This window comes from Aulonocara sp. 'chitande type north' Nkhata Bay, linkage group LG13, assembly GCF_057382095.1.
Source record: "Aulonocara sp. 'chitande type north' Nkhata Bay isolate Kocher_YH1m ecotype deep benthic linkage group LG13, A_spYH_male_GT1.1, whole genome shotgun sequence".
NCBI lineage: Eukaryota > Metazoa > Chordata > Actinopteri > Cichliformes > Cichlidae > Aulonocara > Aulonocara sp. 'chitande type north' Nkhata Bay.
Genome location: NC_141356.1, coordinates 31,077,270 through 31,097,140, shown reverse-complemented (window position 1 = coordinate 31,097,140; position 19,871 = coordinate 31,077,270). Strand labels below are relative to the sequence as shown.

The 19,871-nt window shown below is 43.1% G+C and overlaps 1 protein-coding gene across 4 annotated transcripts in view; it reads left to right on the top strand.

Annotated features, from left to right (window-relative positions):
- Positions 1-10,561: 10,561 nt before the first annotated feature.
- unc5b (unc-5 netrin receptor B) overlaps positions 10,562-19,871 on the top strand; it is a 53,147-nt gene continuing 43,837 nt past the window's right edge. For 2 of the 4 annotated variants that reach the window (XM_086259870.1, XM_086259868.1), the window contains exon 1: positions 10,565-11,619. In XM_086259870.1, the coding sequence (XP_086115996.1) occupies positions 11,532-11,619 (88 nt within the window). In that variant the 5' untranslated portion in view covers positions 10,565-11,531. Of the gene's footprint in view, positions 11,620-19,871 lie in introns of all 4 variants that reach the window. The other 2 variants (XM_086259869.1, XM_086259871.1) reach the window with 2 other exon arrangements.

Here is a 19,871-nt window from a genome sequence, read left to right as displayed (position 1 = left end):
CTTAAATTCATTCATCAGCCAGTAAGTAGGTCCTGGTCCAGTAGGAGTCTTTGTTAAATGTCTGGTTCATTAGACTTTACATTAAAAGCCAAAGGGAATAAATGCTGTGCAGCTTATGACTGCTGCCATTAGTCAAGACAATTAATATGACTTTTTGTTTCCCTGTAAAAAATCCTTGTTCTTGTTTTCTTTCCCACTGATCCAAGGGAACAGTGCTCATTCTAACGTGTCTTTTCTCCCTTCATTTTAAAGTTATTACTTCCTAAGGCATTCTAGTTCATATCAAAGCAGTCTAAAAAAAACATAAAATAAAATTTTAAATTTGGTTTTGCTGGGTACTGGAGTAGTATCAAAATACATAACTATGTGAGTGCGCCTCAGAAGTGCTTCCCTTTTGTTTCCCTCTCTGCCAAACAGAATGCATGAGCCTGTTACGCCACTGACAGAACGAGAGATGAAGAAGTAGCTAAAACCGTCAGAGCACATGTTGCTTGTAAAAGAATGCAAGTAGGCGCGTCTCCCTATTTTTCAATGCATCAGATCAGTCAGAAGCCATTCTCTCTGCAGCTGGAGGAAACACAAGGGGTGCAGGAGCTCTCACTGTGGGATGGAAGCACTTTGCTTGTGCACAACTCCAGCTGAGAGCTTTACAGGGGGAGCAGGAATTCTGACTACCAACCTACATTAACAAAAAAAGAGAGAGCAGATTTAGCACCATGGCTACAGTCCGCACGACTGTTTGGGATGCCTCCCTCTATTTGCTGCAGTGCATCCTGGGACAGGACATCTATAGCAGTCCTGGGAAGCCCCATGGGAGGCTGGAGGATTAGCACTGGCCTATCTCTTTAGAGCTGGGAATTAATTAAGTAATTATGAAAGCCAAGCATGAAGGATGAATTATGCATGAGCCCTGATTGGGACATTTGTGATTGTGTAATCTAATTTCAACCAGCCGCCGTTCCTGTCAGCCAGGTAGATCTCACATCATAGGGTCAAACACACACATGTGTGCGCATGCAACAATAATGCTTTCAGGGTACAAAAAACATAACCAAAGATCACATTCACCATGGGCAGAATGGATACTCTGAGCATCTCATTATGTTAATTAAAATTAGGTAATCAGCGTGGATTAATCACCGTAGTAATGAGGATTGAGCCTCAGATTATGTCTTCGTACCTAATCCATATAATTGTATTTGTAGAAGCATGAGATTAATATTGCTAGCACCCAATTAATAATAAAAAGACTGATTGAGCAGGAGTTTTGCTTTGGAAATTTTTTTTTTTTTTGGCATGTGAAAAAGTAGATATTTTTTTTTTGTTTCTATCATTGTCTGTTCCTGTTATAGGTGCCTGTGGATTCCACTAGGGTTTCTGGTGCACTGATGTCTCTCTGCTGGTCTCGCTTTCTTTCTTTTTTTTTTTTTATTTTTTTTTTTTTTTTATTGATGCACTTCAATGCCTGTTTACAGCGAGGAGCTCTCCCCTGTTCTCCTGAAAAAATACTTCCTGTAGAAGACTCAGTCGATTGCAAACGAGAGACCGGTAGCCACAAGATCCACCACAAAAAAGACAGTCACATTCTCGATATACATCTGCAGCACAAAAGTGCAATATAGGTCTTAAGTGTAACCACTAAAGTGTAAAACACACATGCACATAAGGCACAAGGCTCCCATTTCCTCTGTCACCTGAAATCCTATCGATCCAGATGCGCCCCCCTCCTCCTCCACCACCACCCTTTCCTTTCATTTTTCATTTCTATGTATTGATTCACACATTGGTTTATTTGGAAAGTTGAATCCCAAAGTGTTTCAAATATAGACTTCTAGATTTGACCATTTTTGCCTCAATAATGACTCACGGTCTCATCTTAAGCTTCCAGGGCAACAGTGGTGCCTTTAATATCATCTTTAATGTGCCTTGATTAAAAGGGATTTTTCATATAAATTCACAACACCTTGAAAAAGGAAGAGAGTACTATATGTTTTACTATACGCTCCACTTCAGTGAGGCACTGCAGTTAGAACCTCCAGTATCTAAACTGGTCCCCAGTGTTTGAACTCTGCTCAGAAAGCAGAACATAAAGCATTGAGATGAGAGGAAAGCTACACAGAAAGGAGCAGACATGAAAGGCTGCGGCGTGCCCTCCAAAGGGAATGTGAGAGCCCGGGAGCACGCTCACTCGCCATGTTAGTTAGTTGTGTGATTGTTCCTTTGTCTCTTTTAGCTGCAGAAGGAGCCGCTTTAAAGCCTGAACATAGGAAATGTGACAGGAAAAAGACTGTAATTCTCAAGTAATTATCATGCTTCACGTTCACATCCATGCTGCTCCTCAAGTCATTGGATCGCTTTCCATATTTCTCTCAGAATTATTAAAATGTCTAAGATTGCATCACGAGGGAGGTCAGAATTCACCGAGGTGGATTTTCTTCACCTTGTGATTTTCTTTTCAAATAAAAATCATGTAAACGATGAAAGGAGCAGGTGTGTCTCCAGCACCGAAGCGTCCACCTTTCCCACCCTCTTCTGTTCCCTGTTAGCTGGTGTGATACTTGCTCTTTAATTCCATCTCAGGTTATGCCTTGCCTCAGTGTAGCAGTGCCCTGTTTCTCTGCCTGTTAACTAAATCATTGCTTTTTATTTTTTTCACAAACGATGGAGAGAAAAAAAGGCACAAAACTATAATTTAAGGTTCAATTTCCCATCATTTCAGAGAGATAGTATATAATATCACACCTTTTCTTGCACTTTGTCTTCTATTTGTGATTCCGAGGTGGCATAGGAAGTGGCTCATATTTCATGCTTTTATGTGAAAGAATAAAATTCTACTATCTGTACTTTGCTGTCTATACTTTTGATCCAAAAGCCCACTTTGAAGCTCCTTTGTTTTTTACACCGGCTACTGTAAAATCAAAGATGAATGACCTTCATGCCTGACAGGAACTTGCATATATGCTTTTTCCTTAGTTTGTCTGCAACACACAACCTACCGTCGCAATATGACCTCCTTGTTTGATGCAGTGTAATTACCACATCCTGATTTGTGGATTTAACCTCAGCTGAGTGCTTTGCATGGATTTGACTGGTAACTACCAACATAATTTGCATCTCGTGAAATAAAAAAGGACCTTAAATGCTGGAACTCAAAGGTTAATGATAATACTTAGAAACAAGATAAGCTTCCGGTTGTCCTTGCAGGTTCTGGCTCCTAACAACCTGCCAATATATTGATTATTCACATTAACAGATGTGGAACAACATTTGTCACCTTGCTCAGTGTGCACTCTTCCAATACTTCTATTAAAAGCTTGAAAATCTGTATTAAATTTCATTTAACAGCAAACCAGAAATATGTTATAAGTTGGTCATTGAAGGCTGGATTTTCTGAGTATTTCCCATCCATTTCACTCCCTCTCTCTGTCTTTCACTGCCTTCTCCTCTCTGCCCCTGTTAGCTCCCCACCTCCAGAAATGATGGGATACTGGTATAATGGGAGGCCATGTGCAGACAAACAAAGCCCACCCACACCTGAGCTTTTTATAGGCTAATAAGATGGCCACTGGATGGCTTTCTGTGGGGTCAACTCCTGTGTTATCTACCCTCCGTCTGCAGAAATCCAACCTATTATTATCAACATGATTGGCTGCCTAGTCAGACCTCTAATAATAGAGTCCGTTTAGCTTGAAGGAGAAATGTGAAAATTGTCACTTCTGTCACTGTCTGCTTTTATGACCAGAAAGGTAGATTTTTAATATTAGACTCCTTTTGACTGGCTGTTCGTGCTCTGCAAGCCATGATGCCACCCTGCTGGTGTTGTCCAGGCTACCCACATATGTTAAATCGATTTCAATATGTACAATCCCTGATAGGAAAACCTTAACGGTTCATTTCTGTGGTACGGCTCTGGTGTTTTTTTGTTTTTTGTTTTTTTCTTGGAACATCTTGTTGTTGTGTTTTCAAAAGTGCGATGCACAGCTTTGGTTTTGTTTTGGATAACAGCTGAAGATCACTCAAATGTGTCAGGCAAAACTGTTTCATACAAAATCACAAAGATACCTTCATGAATTGAAATGTTGTGAAACCATAATCTACTGTAAGGCTGACCTTACTTCATCATTGTATTTGCTTTACGCAATACTGTGCAAAACTGCTACCCTTCATCCATCTATGCATCCACCATGCTACCCTTCATTTCTTCATATTTTTCTTTATATTTTTCACTTATTTTCAGTCCAGTGCTTGTCTAATTTTAGAGGAATGGTTTTAGGTTTGATGAGAAACTTAACACTGACCTATGAAACATTCCAGTATAAAAAAGACACCTAACTCAAGAAATGAACCACTGATGTGTAGACATCACTTAGCAAAGAACCAATTTTGTGTCTTTACAAAAAGACACTTTAGGAAACTGTTACAAAAACTAATTTCTTTACTTGAATCTATTAAAAAAATACCAAAGACAGTTTGAAAGACATAAAACATTAATTTTGCATCAACAAGGTGATTTCCAAAGAGTCAAACTTGACATATCCCAGCATGGTGTGAAGTGTTTCCTTCAGATTTGAGGAAGCTGGACAAGTTATTGACAAAATAAGAAGCGGCATCAGATGACCAGTGTCCAAAAGTCATGTCCATAAGAAACGGGGGGGGATCCAGCACAGACCTGACACAGGACCTGATAGATGCTTCTGGCCCTTCAGTTGATCCATCTACTGCTCACTGAAGCGTCATCAGGAATTGTCTCAGCGGAAGGGTGGCTGTCAAGAAGCTGTTCTTAAAAACTGGAAGCAGGGAGATACATACCATAATAATTATTGACTATTTTAGATTTGTGTTTGTCGAAATACACTAAAAATACAGGTACGTGGAGGTGACGAGAGACTATGCAATCATAACTGCACAACGGCATATAGATTTTTTATTTTTAATAGTAACAATAATTACACTTATAAAAACTAACAGTATTTTCATACATACTGACATGATTTCTGTGTCTGGCCAATCTCACACTTATTAATATAAACCAGATGTTGCATATCACAGTATTCTGCCCTGTCTCAACAATCAGCTTGTCCAACTACATCAACCACAAAAAACACACATATAAAGCAAACAACGTCGTGTTTTGCCTTAGCCACCCCCCACCCCACCCCCAATCTCGGTGGCAGGGGGGAGTGCACTAGCTGCAGTTCTTGAGTATTATTTCCATCCAGAGCTGTCAGTGTTTCCCACCAGATCAAGGCTGTGATTAATAAAATGGGCCTCCAGTTCCCCTCCAGCTTATTCTCACCTTCTCCCTTCATGCTGCTTTTGCAGCACATGCTTGTCTCTTGGTGTCTCCACCTCTGTCAGCTCCTCTCCTTATTCTCATTCTCTCGTTCTGGATAGCACTGTTGCTCCTTTCAGCCTTCCTACCTGCGTGAGCAGAGAATTTCTTTCTTTCCCTTTTCTCCTCTGCTCTGTATCGCAGCCTCTCCAGAGCCCCTGGTAAATGATGCATGGTAGACTCATGGCCGCTGAGCAATCATTAGTGAGGTGGCACGGGTGAACGGAACCGATGGATGATGAAGAGAGAGGGACGGAGGGAGAAGCAGAGGACAGCAAAAGTCACGCTTCCACCCTCAGGCGCATATCGTCACAAACCTAGAAGTTGTTTGTGTAAAACACTAGTCGGTGGCATTTCTTATGCCAGTGGTCATTAATCTACACACAAAAACACACACACACCCCAACAAGTACACAAGTACATACAGAAGTGGAGCCATAATGTTGCTCTCACAGATGAAACCCTGACTTACAGTGTCCTAAAGCCCTGTGCTACCATAAAAAAAAAACAAGCCTGGACTCGACTGGCAGAGAATGTGCTGAGCAGCCAATATTATGAAGTGTACATAATGCTTCCCTCATGAAATATCCTCACTCAACAATGCCCTCATGCCCCTCATCATAAACAAAATTTGGGTTTATAGTTCATATCAGGGCTAATAAACTGAGACATTACCTGACAATGGTCCACAGTGGGTAAGAAACTCCTACATGGAGGCAGGATTCAGCGTAGAGGAAGAGCATTTTCCCCTCTGATCAATCAAAAAAATGTATTGTGTTTCGAACAACATAACAATAATACTGCGGTTTCTAATCGCAGATGATTTGATTGTGAGCTTGATAGCTGCCAGTGTCTCTGCTTCCAACAGATGTTATGTTTAATTAGTGTTCACATCTACTCTTCACCAGAGCGCAGAACCGCCTCGCAGTAACACAGCATACGCACGCATCTGTTTTATTCCTCTGATTCTAATAGTGTAGCTGACACTGTATAAACTTGTGTTTTCAATTGTTTCCCCCCTTTTTTTTTTTTGTCTGAAATCACTCTTTACACAGCACCTATTTTACACTTTCACAAAAGAGAAAGCACAAGTGTGAAGGACTGCCTCTAGGTGAGCTAATTTTGCAGTCTGGCATTCAAACTGGGATGCTTGATGGGACCAAGGCATTACAAGCAGAACCTATTTTGGTCGCTCGTTTCCTGTGACATGTTCTTTGTGTGTGTGTGAGTAAGGCCGATGGATGATGTGAAATATGAACCCACCTGAAAAGGATCTGTAGCAGGTGAGATTGATGTTTTGACGATCCATACCTCTCAGTGTGCATCACTCACTTTCTAACACATGATCCCTCAGCTGCGCACATTACAGCTACATCCTTTATCTTAACATAGTGGCGATATGAATCAGTTGTAAACTTGTTTCTCTTTCTACGCTCCTGCCCAAGTATTCGGCACAAACGATCTTGTTGCTCCTCGGTCTGCTGTTTACTAATGATTCCCGTGCACGGCTGAGAGGAGAGCTCAATCTGATGGTGGCCATTAGAGAATAAGATGAGCATTACGCTTTCTAGCTTTCCTGAATATCAACATAGAGTTTTGACAGCAAGGTTCAAGTCATGAATTTAACAGTGCAATTATACCGAACGCGGGATATTTGTGGCTGATGAATTTTCTACTTACAAATATTTATTTTATGCAGTTCTGTGAGGAGATACATTTAAATCAGCTTTTCCAAGTTTGGATGAACTTACAAAAAAAAAGTTTGGAATTCATTAGGCGGTTACAGAACTGACCTTTCAGGGTATAAAAACCTTTTTTCATTTGTTTGTCAAGTTGCTATTTCTGTATAGCACGGCAGAGTTGGATATATATTAAGAGCAGCTTGCGGACAGATTCTCTCATTTTCTATACTGTTCTGTCACCTTTAATTTCATTAACTTTTTTTCCTCGCCCAGAAGCAAAGTGAGAGCTGAGTTTCTAGGGCAACAATCAGTGTAATTGTCCAAAGTCTGACACATGCAATCTGCTAAAAGCCCTCAAGCCCAAAAGGCCCAGGTGTACCCAGGGATTACAAAGGTGGAGGACAGGTGAAGTCGATGCACACTGACAGTGACACGTGCACACGGGCGCATTCATTCTGTCTTACTCTGAAGCACACATACTCGCGGACAGGAGCGGGCATACAGCATACAGCATGCCAGCATACGCCGACACATCGGCAAAACTCCAGCATCACATGCCATTGTGTACAGCACATACTGGTTGGTTTTATTAGACTTCTTAAAAATCTTGAACAAAGACATGTGTGGGAAATGCCCTACATTTAGAGTCATATGTATGTAGATGTAAAGAAATATTATTTTTAGTGAGTACTTGAAATTAAAAATTTAATATAAAATTACTGCACAGAGGCTCTAGCTCCCCTGTAACCCTGAACTGCATAAGAAGTTAAGAAATTGGATGGATGGATTACTGTACAGTGTACTGTATAATGTATTATTCATGATTTAAAAAGCATTTAATGTTCAGCTTGTGGAAATGCATAATCTATTCATATGTCCCATATATTGCATATTTTTATGTGCCCCATTTGTGCAAAATGTTTTGAATGAGATTATTAATATGCAAACTACATCCAACTCCAGCTGTCAAATAAATGTAGGGGGGGTAAAAAAAAAGTGTGCAATTTAACAATCAAGCAAATATGTGTCCAATACGCAATATAAATATTAATCAAAACTCAAATAATTAAAGTGTTGAAGAAATGCACACACAAACTATCCACCACCGATCTAGAAGAACTAGGACATTGCTTCCTGAAATGACAGAGGACACCATCCTGGAAATACTGCAAGAAAAATGTGTGATCATTCCCCAAGCCAAGCTCTAATGATGGGTATTATTCATTTTTCCACAGACACTGTGTATCCGGTCAGCAGAAAGTCTACAGACTGGCTGCTTTATTTTCCCTTATTCACTGCTACCCAAATCTATTAAACACGTTCTCCTCTGGCCTGCAAGAAATAATTAGTCTACTGGATAGGTCAACTTAATCATTCCTGAAAATAATATTCAATTATCTCCACAGCAACTTCTAGAGCATGCCTCCTATTTTTAGACCCCCCCCTCTGTTTTACAGAGATAGGCAGTTTGATCCTTTTTATGTCAGTCCTACAACGCAAAGCAACAGAGAGTCAGTGGTGCTAAAAAGTCCTCGGAGGATAACCTATTATGCCTTAATAATAGCCTAGCTTCATATTGTCTCCTCTTCTCTGCCGTTTACAGCATATCAGTTCCATCCTACCTGATTATGGCTCTCCATTTCCCGAGCTTTCTTCTCCAGTTTTCCACTGGATGCCCTTGACTTATATCTTCAATTAGTCTTAGCAAAGGGCAAAACAAAATAATATGTTATGGCAAGTTCAACTTTATCATCACTGCAGTAATAATTGGAGGAAAAGGAAGCGAGGGCAAATTGTCTAATTAGAGTTTGCAAAGCGCTAACATCCGGCATAACCTCATCAAGGTGGATGGGCCATGAAAACTGTCAAATGAGCTCCTCACCGCAAAGTGCGAGTGCGAGTTGCCGCTAAAGCGATCTGAAAATTAAAGGTCACTGTGTCATTCAAATATACTGTATATATCCATAATGCAGCACATATAGCTGTTATGTGATAGGACCAGGCAAGTGAAGAAACACTAGAGAAACACAATCAGAAGCTAGAGCATGCACGGGCATGTAAACAGAAGATGCATTTGCAGCTCCACGATCAAGATCTGCCTCAAACACAACCTGCAAAATCCATTTCACGCCCAACCTCTCCTGCTCTATCAGCAGCTCTCTCTCTCTCTCTCCATCTCTGTCTGTGTCACTCTCATCCTACCTCTCTCATTCTCACTCTCTCACCAGTCACAGTAAAGACACGGAGAATAAATAAATAATCCAGAGTGTACTCTGTGCTTATGAAACAGCATAATTGTCATCAGAGGAAGGAGGCATTGGGAGTCATCACTTGTCCAGATGGATTATGACCTTTGAAGTTGGATTTGAGCAAAGTACAGCAATGCTGTTCTGCTGCCAGCTACTGTCACATCTCAGAGAATGGCCTCGCGCTGGGCTCAGCGGCATATTGGCTCTCTGTCTGTCTCACCCCGTGCTTAAAACTCCGGGCTTTACTCTGAAACTCTTATGTATCTTATTTATTCTTCAGCATTTTACATTTAAGTATGTCTAATCTCAAGGTGCGAGTCATGCTGGGATAAACCTTCCCCTCAGTGAACATCAACGTGAGTCAGTTCAGAGGGAATGAACATTAGCCACGAGCCAGACAGCGATACTGCTCACAGAGAGTGACGTTGAAGAAAGGCACAAAGTAATAATCTGTGACATTTTTAGAAAAAAAACATAATAATACATTTCTGCTTTTATTCACCAAACCATACAATAGGCAGGTGACACAAGAAGGAAACACATTCAGTTTGCAGAACAGCATCAGCCACTCTCAAATACAGCAGAATATCTTGTGCGCTTCCAAAAGATTGTCTCTTAAGATGCTTCTGTTGAGCGCTAATTTCCCATTAGTGCTCAACTGTACTGAAATCTAGTGATTGTGAAGGCCACATAACATAATCAAACTGCTGAACGAGCCTTCATGCACTTATTTATTCTGGATTTCCATTTAATTTGTCCTCTGCATCATGTGACCTGTTAGTGAAAATAAACGTTCTAAAATCCAATGCTGTGGAGCTTTGTCACCAATAAAATCTCATGGGCAGGAGAAACAAACATGCAATTAAGACTGAAAACACAGAAGGAGGAGAAGGTAAAACTCCAGCCAGGTAAGGCCTTAAATTGGCAGGTGACCCCTAGAAAGGTAACTATACTAAAAATGAAATAATGCCTCAGATGATGGAAAGCTGAAGTTTTTAGTTGTACCTATTTGCTCAGTCACTGCTTTACAAGAATAATCAACAATAAAATACACAGTTTTAATGTCCAAGAAATGCACTTATCGACGCCACTCGGTCGTACAGAAAGCGACTTTTACACAGTCGTGTACCGCAGAAGACCCGGTCAGCTCTCGTCCTGGCCGCAGATGGTCTCATTTATGAAAGGGTGCTCTCTTGTGGACGCCGAGAGTAAAGAGTAAAATATGACCCATGGATGCGGAAAGAGAGGATTGACGAGAACTAATCTACACATGAGCCAAAGACTGCTGCTGCAGGAACATTTTCATGGACAGCAACAGGAAAGGAGACTGTGAGCTGTTCAATTTTCAGAGTAAACATAGATAGATAGATAGATAGATAGATAGATAGATAGATAGATAGATAGATGTGAGTAAACTCACAAGCTCAACCTCATTTTGTAGCAGAAGGACTCCTGCTGAATCCAGAGCTGATCCGTGTTTTCTATCTCTCCCCTCGCATCTATTTCCTCCTTGCTTGCCACTACTTTACCTTCACTTGTTCAGCCTTCATTCTGAGAGGAGGAGGAGGATCATATGTGATTGGCCGGGCTGGGACTGGTAGTCCGGAGGCTGGCATTGTGAAGCTGGCGCTGATCCCCGTGCTCATGTTTACACCTTGCGGACGGGGACGAGACAAGACACCCAGGGGCCCAGCACAAACTCGGGAGTTCGGACTTTGGTGTTGGCGGTTACCTGACAGAATTACCTACCCCCGTGCTACTTTGTGTTTTGGGTTTTTTTTCTCCTCCCAGACTCTGTCGTTTAATTTGACATCTTCGTTTAGCGATGCGTCAAACTTTTCGGTGACTCTCGCAGCACCTCTGCGCTCACGGCTCCCAAAATAGTGGAGCTGGCAATGAAGTCTACCAGGAATAGTCACGATGAATCGTTTCTTTATTTGAGCAGAGCTTGACATCCGCGGACCTCTTCAAACTTTAATTACGCATGGAAATTACGCCCTTTCAACCTCTCCCAGACGTTCTCGAGCTGCTCGGTGATGGATGTGATTTGAGCCCTTTGGCGTTTGCGTCAACAGTCAGGAGTCAAGTATTTACAAAAACAGCGGTTTCTAACTCAATTACTGGAGTCGCTGGTGTGTGACTCTTCCCCGCGCAACCATTCTGGGGGTAAAGACTTTTCCGGACAAAAAGCCACTCGGTGTATTAAAAGCTCCGCAGGTTACACTGCGTGGACGATCCGGGACATTTCACGACGGCTGGACGGGAAAGATGCGCTCTGTGCGGATGCAGCGTGGCCAAGGTCTCGGTCCTCTGGTTCTTCTCCTCCTGCTTGGGGGATTTGCCGTGTCCGCTACTGGTAAGTGAAATTAAAGATCAGTTTGTACTGTAATAACTGTGACCGCGCGCTCAGCTGTGTTCACACACACGCGCACGCACGCACACAACGTGTTTTTAAATTAGTTTAAAACAACTTAAATGAAAAAACTGAAGATTGTTTAAACTTTATGCGTTTTACTAAAAGTGTCTAACTTCAAAGTTTGCTTCAGACCCCAGCTACTGGTCTATGGGATTTTTTTAAATTTTATTTTTGTTTAATGTGTGAGCTGTGCAGGGGTCTGAGATCACCTGCTGACGAGGACTTTTTTATTCACAGCATAGCGTTCAGTCTTACAGTAGACCTGAGCTCAGAGCTCTTCTTTCTTCTTGGAGCGGAAAAATCAAACTCCCCTGGTGCGCAGGGAGTAATTAAGGTTTTGCTCCATGCCTTCTTGGCCTCTCCAAAAAGAAAAAGCAAAGCCCCGTGAAAAGTAAGACAGAACACTTGTAGTGCTTCAGGGGGAAGAGATTCCTTCTTTATTTCTTTATTCTCTTTGCAAGATATAGCGGCTAAATTTAGTGGCCCTTGTTTCAAGCCTGGGTGTGCCAGTTGTTTTTGAAATGCTAAACTTGTCCTCATAAACGATTTATACCTTTTTAATTATTATTTTATTAGACAACCTTTTGCAGAGTGAAGAGCACAGGCTTTGATTGCGGCAGAGCAGACTTTTATCAGTGGATTTCTCAGTGTTAATGCCATCAAAGACTGCAGCCAGCTTTCATGGAGATGAAATTTCTTGGCAGGCAGGACAGGTCAGTGCTGGTGAGCTGATGGGACAGGACCTGAACACCGAGGGGACACTTCACATCTCTAGTGTTAGATTAATGATTCCTTTCAGTGAAGCCGAGTGGTAGGAGATTCTGAAGGATTCCTCAGCACCCACTGTCAGATCAGATTGAAATACAAGGCAGAAATCTGAGGGTTTAGTGGATTGTGGATTAAGCTCTTTTACAGTAGGCTAAAAATAAAAAAGAACAACGCGGACAACAATGCGTGCAGATTCTGTATAGTTTTTTTTTGCTAAAAAACCTCTTCAGTGAGTAAATAAGACCCTCCCGGGAAGAACTCAGATTTTTAACTTGATGGCAACAGTAATCTTTTGGAAGATACACTGACTGTCTGCCAAGAATGTGACCATTTATTTGAATGCCAATAAGACCCCCACCCACCCTCCCACTCATACCATACCTCCCAAGGTCCTCATGTGTGTGTGTGTTATTCCCTGAACAGGCAGAGCAGAAAAGCAGCTTACGTTTATTAAAATTGCGGACTGTTCTGAAATCCTTGCATGAGAAATGAGAAATGTCGATATAAACAGTTGAGGACTGCAATGAGGTCCTGTTAGGGGAGCAGAACCAAGAGGAGGGGGACACCAGGGGACAATAGCACAGTGTGCCCCAGTAAAGTTTCTGTCTGGGAGAAAGGAAAGCAGGGATATATTTAGGGAAAGCATGATTGAACAGACAGATTGCATTTATCTTCTCTCCTATTGTGTTTAAACCTTACCTCTGCCCCCCCCCCCCCCCCCCCCCCCCCCCCCCGGATCCCTCATGTCTCTGTTTTATGCCTGTATCGTGGATGTGCTGAGCTCACATTTCTGCTGTGGTGCTCTTCTTTCTGTGTTGACATATACATTAATTACCAAGCCTGCCAGGAAAACTTGTCTGGAGTAACTAGCCTGCTGTCCAGCGCCTCTCTTGATGTGTCTTATTATTAATGATTTTAGCACAATTACAAAAAACCCCCAACTGACATACGTGAGGTGTGTTTCGAGCACAGTTTGTGACCCAGAGATGACCAGATGTCCAGTAAGTCCACATGAAGCCACTGTGCAGACTGGGAGGTCAAGAAAGGAGAAGAGTGTGTAAGGCTAGGGAAGTAGCAAAGGGGCAGTCAAGTGTTCGGAGTTAGCAAGCGTGGCATGTCAGACACTCCCATAGAGGACGCGATGAATAGTGACACTCTCACAAAAAGTGCTGTCTCATTTGTGTTAAGTGTGGGAGTCTTCCTGTCTGGAATGGCAGTGCAGTCGCTCCAAGAAGAGTCACATTCTTTGAAATTATATGTGAGCTTGTAAAGTACATTTTTTTGGTGGGGAGGGTTTGCCCTGTTTTACAAAGTGGCCAGAAAAATCCTGTAATTCTCTGACATTTCCGTTGTGAGATTTAGACACATGGAAAGAAAGGAATGTGACAACAAAGCTAACGTCAAACAAACACCAAAGTAGATTTGGCTTCAAAGACGCTCAACAGATTGAGATGTCAGATTAGATTAAAGAGTCTCTGAAACATGTAGTCATAACAAGAGTGCTGCCAGGCTGTTGCATCTGCAGAGATCTGGACAGGTGGTTGGGCACCGTGATAAATAAACAGACAGACAGCTCTCTTCGAGCCAGGCCACGGGCCAGTCGAGCTCCACGGGCGTGCGCTGCTCCCAGACCAGATCAGGCCCCATTCTGGCCCCAGGCAGTGCATTAGTTTTACGGCCGTGGGGCGGCAGGGGATCGGTTCGCTGGCCAGCCACTGGCCTCCCTGCTGTATTATTCATACGTGCAAAGTGGTCTTTGTTAATATTTAAAATGTGCTTATGATGCTCAAATTTTTTGACATCAGAGACGGCAGGGGAGAGGGAGAGAGAAGTGGGAGGAGAACGGCTGCTCCTCTCCTATTGGCGTAAGTGACCCGGATGGCTCCGGGAGGTAGTGAAGGATTTTAGGGCACCGGCAGTGCATTTATAGACTGGACGAGAGCGGTGCAGTTCGAGCAAGTGTGCCAATTGCAGCTGGGAGCTGTTGACGATGATGCGTGTGAACCAAACCGGAGAGAGGTTACGCGGGGTAATGTTGTCCATTTGAAAGCGATGAGGGGAAAAACAGAAAGGAGAAATGGAAGAGAAATGGATCTGCGAGAGGCACATTGAGACAGATTGATCTCAGGGCATGCCTTTTAAATATCCTTTATGAGAAAAGAGTGAAGACGAAAAATTCCATAGCAATGGCATTCAAGCATCATTACACCTCTGGCACAGGCCAGACAATGAGGTGGTGGAGTGGGGGCTGACATCGGTGGAGAAGGCAGGCAGGGAAAGCAAGCAAGGAAACGCTTTGAGTTAGCAAAGCAACACAAGAAACAGCGGTTAAGAAAGAAGGATGTTGTCAGGGAGGGTGGTGGAGGATTGAAAGTGGAAAGAGACACACAAATCCACTAGGGGGATGTTTTTATTAAGGCTCTTATCGATGGAGAGAGCACACAGTATTAAGAGTAGACATGTTTAATGCTTTGCCAATACTGCGCATGTTAGACCAGACCATAAATCTGCAGCAAGCAGCAAGAGTTCTGTAGGAGGGCAAAACAGCAAGGTAAATGGAGAAGGGAGCTGACTATGAAGAATGTAAAGAGAAATTAGTAGCAGGAGAAAGTTTGGAGCACAGACTGGCTGTCTTGAGACGAATATGGTTTCAAGAACAGGTCATTATTTCTGCAAATACAATGTGCTCTCAGTGTATTTCGAAGTCTGTGGTAATAACGCTTTAATCAATATTGCTGAGCCTTCACCAACTTCTTCAATCTGTGCGCTATTTAGGAAAGCTCACCAATATAGTGTAATTATCACGAGCTGAAGGTATTTAAATGTATCATGTATTGTCCTTGTGGATCCTGGTTTTGAAACGTCCTGTTTATCTCACAGCAGATGGTGCCTCCTACCTGTTTGCCTCCATATAAAAGCGCGGTGAAATACGGGAATGTTTCATTTAATTCAAACATTTGAGGTTTCAAATCTGAAAAAAAATTGTTTTTGAACAACCTGCTCATTGCAAGGGCTCAGAAAATAATAAGATAAGATAAGATAAGATAAGATAGAACTTTATTAATCCCTCGGGTGGGTTCCTCTGGGAAATTCGACTTCCAAAAAAAGCACAGCAACGACCAAAGTTACAGTTACAGAACTGTTATATATATATACACACACACACACACACACACACACACACACACACACACACACACACACACACACACACATATATAAATACAGAGACAAATATAAATAAAATATACAAAGGGGATAAATAGAATAAATAGGAATAAAAAATAAAAATACAAGTGAATTGCACATTTCAAGTATTGAGTAAAGTTGAATTTTATTTTGTCAAAAAGTATATAAAATAGTTTGTCTCAGTATAGATGTTGGAGTGAAACAGGAGGATGGATGGATGGAGAAACTGGGGGTGGATAGTTTTGGTGGCAGATGGGAGCTGAGTTGCTGTTCTGCCTGCAGGACAGGGTACCCCCTGCTCTTCCATCCTGGCCTGTGGGGGGAGATGGGTGGAGCGGACAGGGAAACAGGAAGAAAACCTCTGTGGGGTTCCATTGTGCTTTAGATGAATAGGAGTCTCCAGAAAGCCTTTTCTGCCCCTTTGTGTGGGGTAAAAGGGGACAGCAAAAGAACACACACACACACACACACACACACACACACACACACACACACACACACACACACACTTTTATTCCCAACTTCAACAGAAGCTATAGATGCATGTAAGTGGCTTTAGAGGTGTGCGTTGTGCATGGAAAGTGTAACACACCTACTTGTTTTATTTTATTTTTTTATTATTATTTTCCCTTCAGTTGATGCACTGAGACGTGCTCACTGACTTCAAAAAAGAGAGCAACCCACCCACCCACGCACTCACACCCACACACACGCACCCGTTTAATGCAACACAGACGAACATCCTCTAAATGATAAAGAGGCGCCGTTTTTTGTTTTGGTATTTTTTGCGTGTCATACTGAAAGACATGCAAGGTCACTTGGGAGGAGTGAGTGAGTTAGTGGAGGAATTTTCATTTAAGATCTCAGCAGCACTCTGAGAGTCGTGACCAATAGGATCAGGATTCACGACGGGAGGTCAGTCCTGATCCAGAGAACCCCCCCCCCCCCCCCCCCCCCCCCACACACACACACACGGTAAGAGCGGTTGCTCTGAGGTCCATAGATCAGAGGCAGAGTGAGCATTTGATTGGCTGTGCTTTTTTTCCAGGACTCTGCATGTGCTCTTAAATAGAGGTTTTTTTTTCCAGCCCATGTAGATTCCTCCTCATCTTCTTAGCAGAGGCTGTCTTGTTTTCTAAACGCAGTTGAGCCAAGTCCACTCAGGGCTTAGACCACAGCCAATCTGTTAATGCTTGTGTTTGTGTCTGTTTGTATCAGTGTGTGTCATGTGGGCTTGGCTAACTGGAGGGAGAAAAAAAATCTGCTTAAAGTGTGTTACTAATACACTTTCCATCCTTAGAGGAAATGTGCTGCATTACAGAGGCGATGGAGTTTGTGTTAGTTTCTTAAATGAATTTGGCGTACGGATCTACATTCCTTCACACCGTCATTAATAACTGCTATCACTTGTCCCCATTTCCCCTTTCTCTTCCCTCCGTTTCTTGATAGTCTCATCAGGCGTATTTATAGGTTTATAGTCTCACATATACCAACCTCTGTCATCCATATCTCTCTCACTCCATCATTTTTTTTTCTTTTTTGTAGCCAGCTTTCTGCCAGAGTTTGGGAATTGCTCTTTAGAAGGCAGTGTGAAAAATCCCATTTCTTTGAGTGTAACGCTTATTAGGGTCCCATCTGCCCTCGAGGTACTTATGAATGTGGGGGGTGTTTGAGTTGTCGAGGGTGGGTGAAAGAGGGGAGCGAGGGGAGCTTTGTCATGCCTATGTGTAAGTGGATGTGGGTGCCACTGGGGGCTTGTGCAAAGTAGGAAGGGGCTCTTAACACTGCAGAGCACACACACCGAGCAGCTGGTGTGTCTAAAGTAAGGGGATGACACATAGACCTCCCCGGGGAGATGGGCGTATTTGAGCGTACGTGTGCATATCTCCGGATGAGAAAGGGAACGGAAATGATCCTGCGTCCTTCTGCTTGCATGGCGCTCAGCTAGGCAACAGCAGGACTCAAACTTACTTTTTTTTCTTCCTCCCTGATTTAAATCAAGGCAAATGATGCTTAATGAGTGTATTTGTGACTGTGTAGTGGGGGGGGAGGAGGGGAGGCTTGATGGATTTTGTGTGATTGGCTGCATGTCAGCAGTGTGCTGCTGTTATTTAACATAGCGGCTGTTGCGGAGTTAAAGCATCATGTTTGTCTCTTAAGCCCATTGCCTCTGTCAGTAATGAGGCTGTGATTGGCTTCCTAACCGCAGGTCAACAGGGGTGCACCCAGACATCCATTGTGCTTTCCCTTTACCTCCTTTTTGTCTTTTCTTTGCCCGTCTCTTCATTTCTCTTCTTCACTGCTCTCTTCTATCTCAGATTTTTCTTCTCCGTCCATTTCTTTGCTATCCTCTCCTTCCTTGCGTTGGATCTTTCGAGTCCATGTTAAAGGGAAAGGTCTGCCATGCAAAATCTATCTTCAGCCTTCAAAGATATGCAGGCGCACACAAACAGCCACAGTAGCTGCAGTAATCCCCGTTTCTGCTTTGACACTCTTGGATTGCAACCATAGCAAAGAGAAGAGTGAAAGAATGAGATCTGGCCTCATCCACCCTTTAATTCCTCCACATGTCTCCAGCTCCAGGACTTAATTCTTACTTCTCCTCTAGAGGCTTTGACTGAGAGCCTCCAATACACAGTAAAGATTCTGTTCTCGCCTTGGATGCAGGTCTTAATCAAGCACTGACAGGCACATCTTGGCTCGGTTTGTGTGTCTGGCGTGGGTGTGCGTATGTGCGAAAGGGTGCACAGACGATGGGAAAGCGACTGTATTACTTAGGTATTACTCCCTTTTCTGCATGGATCACAGTGGGGTCACACTCCTCGGTTTCAATCAGCGCACAGCTCGTGCACAGACTCATCTCTCTTGTTCTGGCAGCCGTTCTGATTGCACAGGAGGAAACCTGGTTTATTCTCCCGGTGCGTTCACCGCGCCAGGTGTTATGCGACGCATGCTACAAAACGCTACCAGGCATAAGCCGGCGAAGAGTTAGGAATCGTTTTAAACGGGTGCCATGTGCGAAGTGGAGGGACGAGCGCTGATCTAATGTGGCAGATGTACATGCATGTAATTAAGGTTAGATTTAAGTGTATGGGCTCACACTTGCATCAAGTGTGTCAGCGGCTGTGTGTTTCAAGCCTCTTACCTGCTGTTGACCAGATGGGCTCAACAGTCAACCTCGTGCTCACCTCTCCCCGCAACTCCACTCAGATTAGGTGGTGATCTCGGCTATGCCGCATAGGCTTTATAATCTACATACGAGCCCCTTCCCTTTCCCCGCGACACACAATCCTACACTCACACATATAGAGCACAAACCTCATAATTCATGTGGGATATTTAGGATGATGATGTGCTGTTTGCGTGTGGGTCTGTGTTGCTGGCTGGTTGAGCAGTGCCCATGGCTCTCTGTTTATGGGGATAATGAAAGCAGATGGACAGCCATGCTGACTGGTGAGGGTTCATTAACTCTGGGTGTCTCTGTTCTGACTCCGCTGCTCGGCTTCACTTGCCTCAAATCCTCTCAGCAACAAGACCTGGTGTGTGCGTGTGTGTGTGTGTTTCTGTTTCTGCGTGCCCATAAGTACAGCAGGTAGGGAAAGCTCCTCACACAAGCAAAGGAAAGCTATATAGATGTTTATCGATCGGGGATAGATGTGAGCTTGAAGTTTCTGTTTGATTGGTTCATGTGGCAGTGGTGCAGTGGCGGACACTTTTTTTCAGTTTTTTGTTGTTGTCTGACGCTATTCTTTTAAACTGCTTCTGCTTCTATAGGTAATTTTTTATTGAATCTTACCTTGTGCTGCCTCATGTTAAAGGAACATTTTTAAGCAGCTGGAGGGACATGATTCATATCGTGCAGAGTGAGGAGTTGTGATTTAGCATGATGCAGTATTGTCAGCAGAGGACCATTTCTATGGCGTTTCTCTGCTCTGCTGGGAGAGATGAATAGGTATAGTTATAGTGGATCATTAAACACTGAGCAGTGTCTCTCTGTGTCTATAGCTTCAACCTTCATGCTGCAGCCAGCTCCTGGTCTTCACTTGTGCAGCTTAATGAAAGAAGCATGGCTCATGTAGGGAAAGACAGACATACCTGTGGCGAATCAGACAGACAGACAGACAGACGGACGGGCAGATCTATGGACAGATGGGTTGTTTGGTGCACCTCACAGTCCTCGGTGCCATTAGACAGACAGAATTATGGAGAGAAATAGAGATTGCGACCATGAGGGG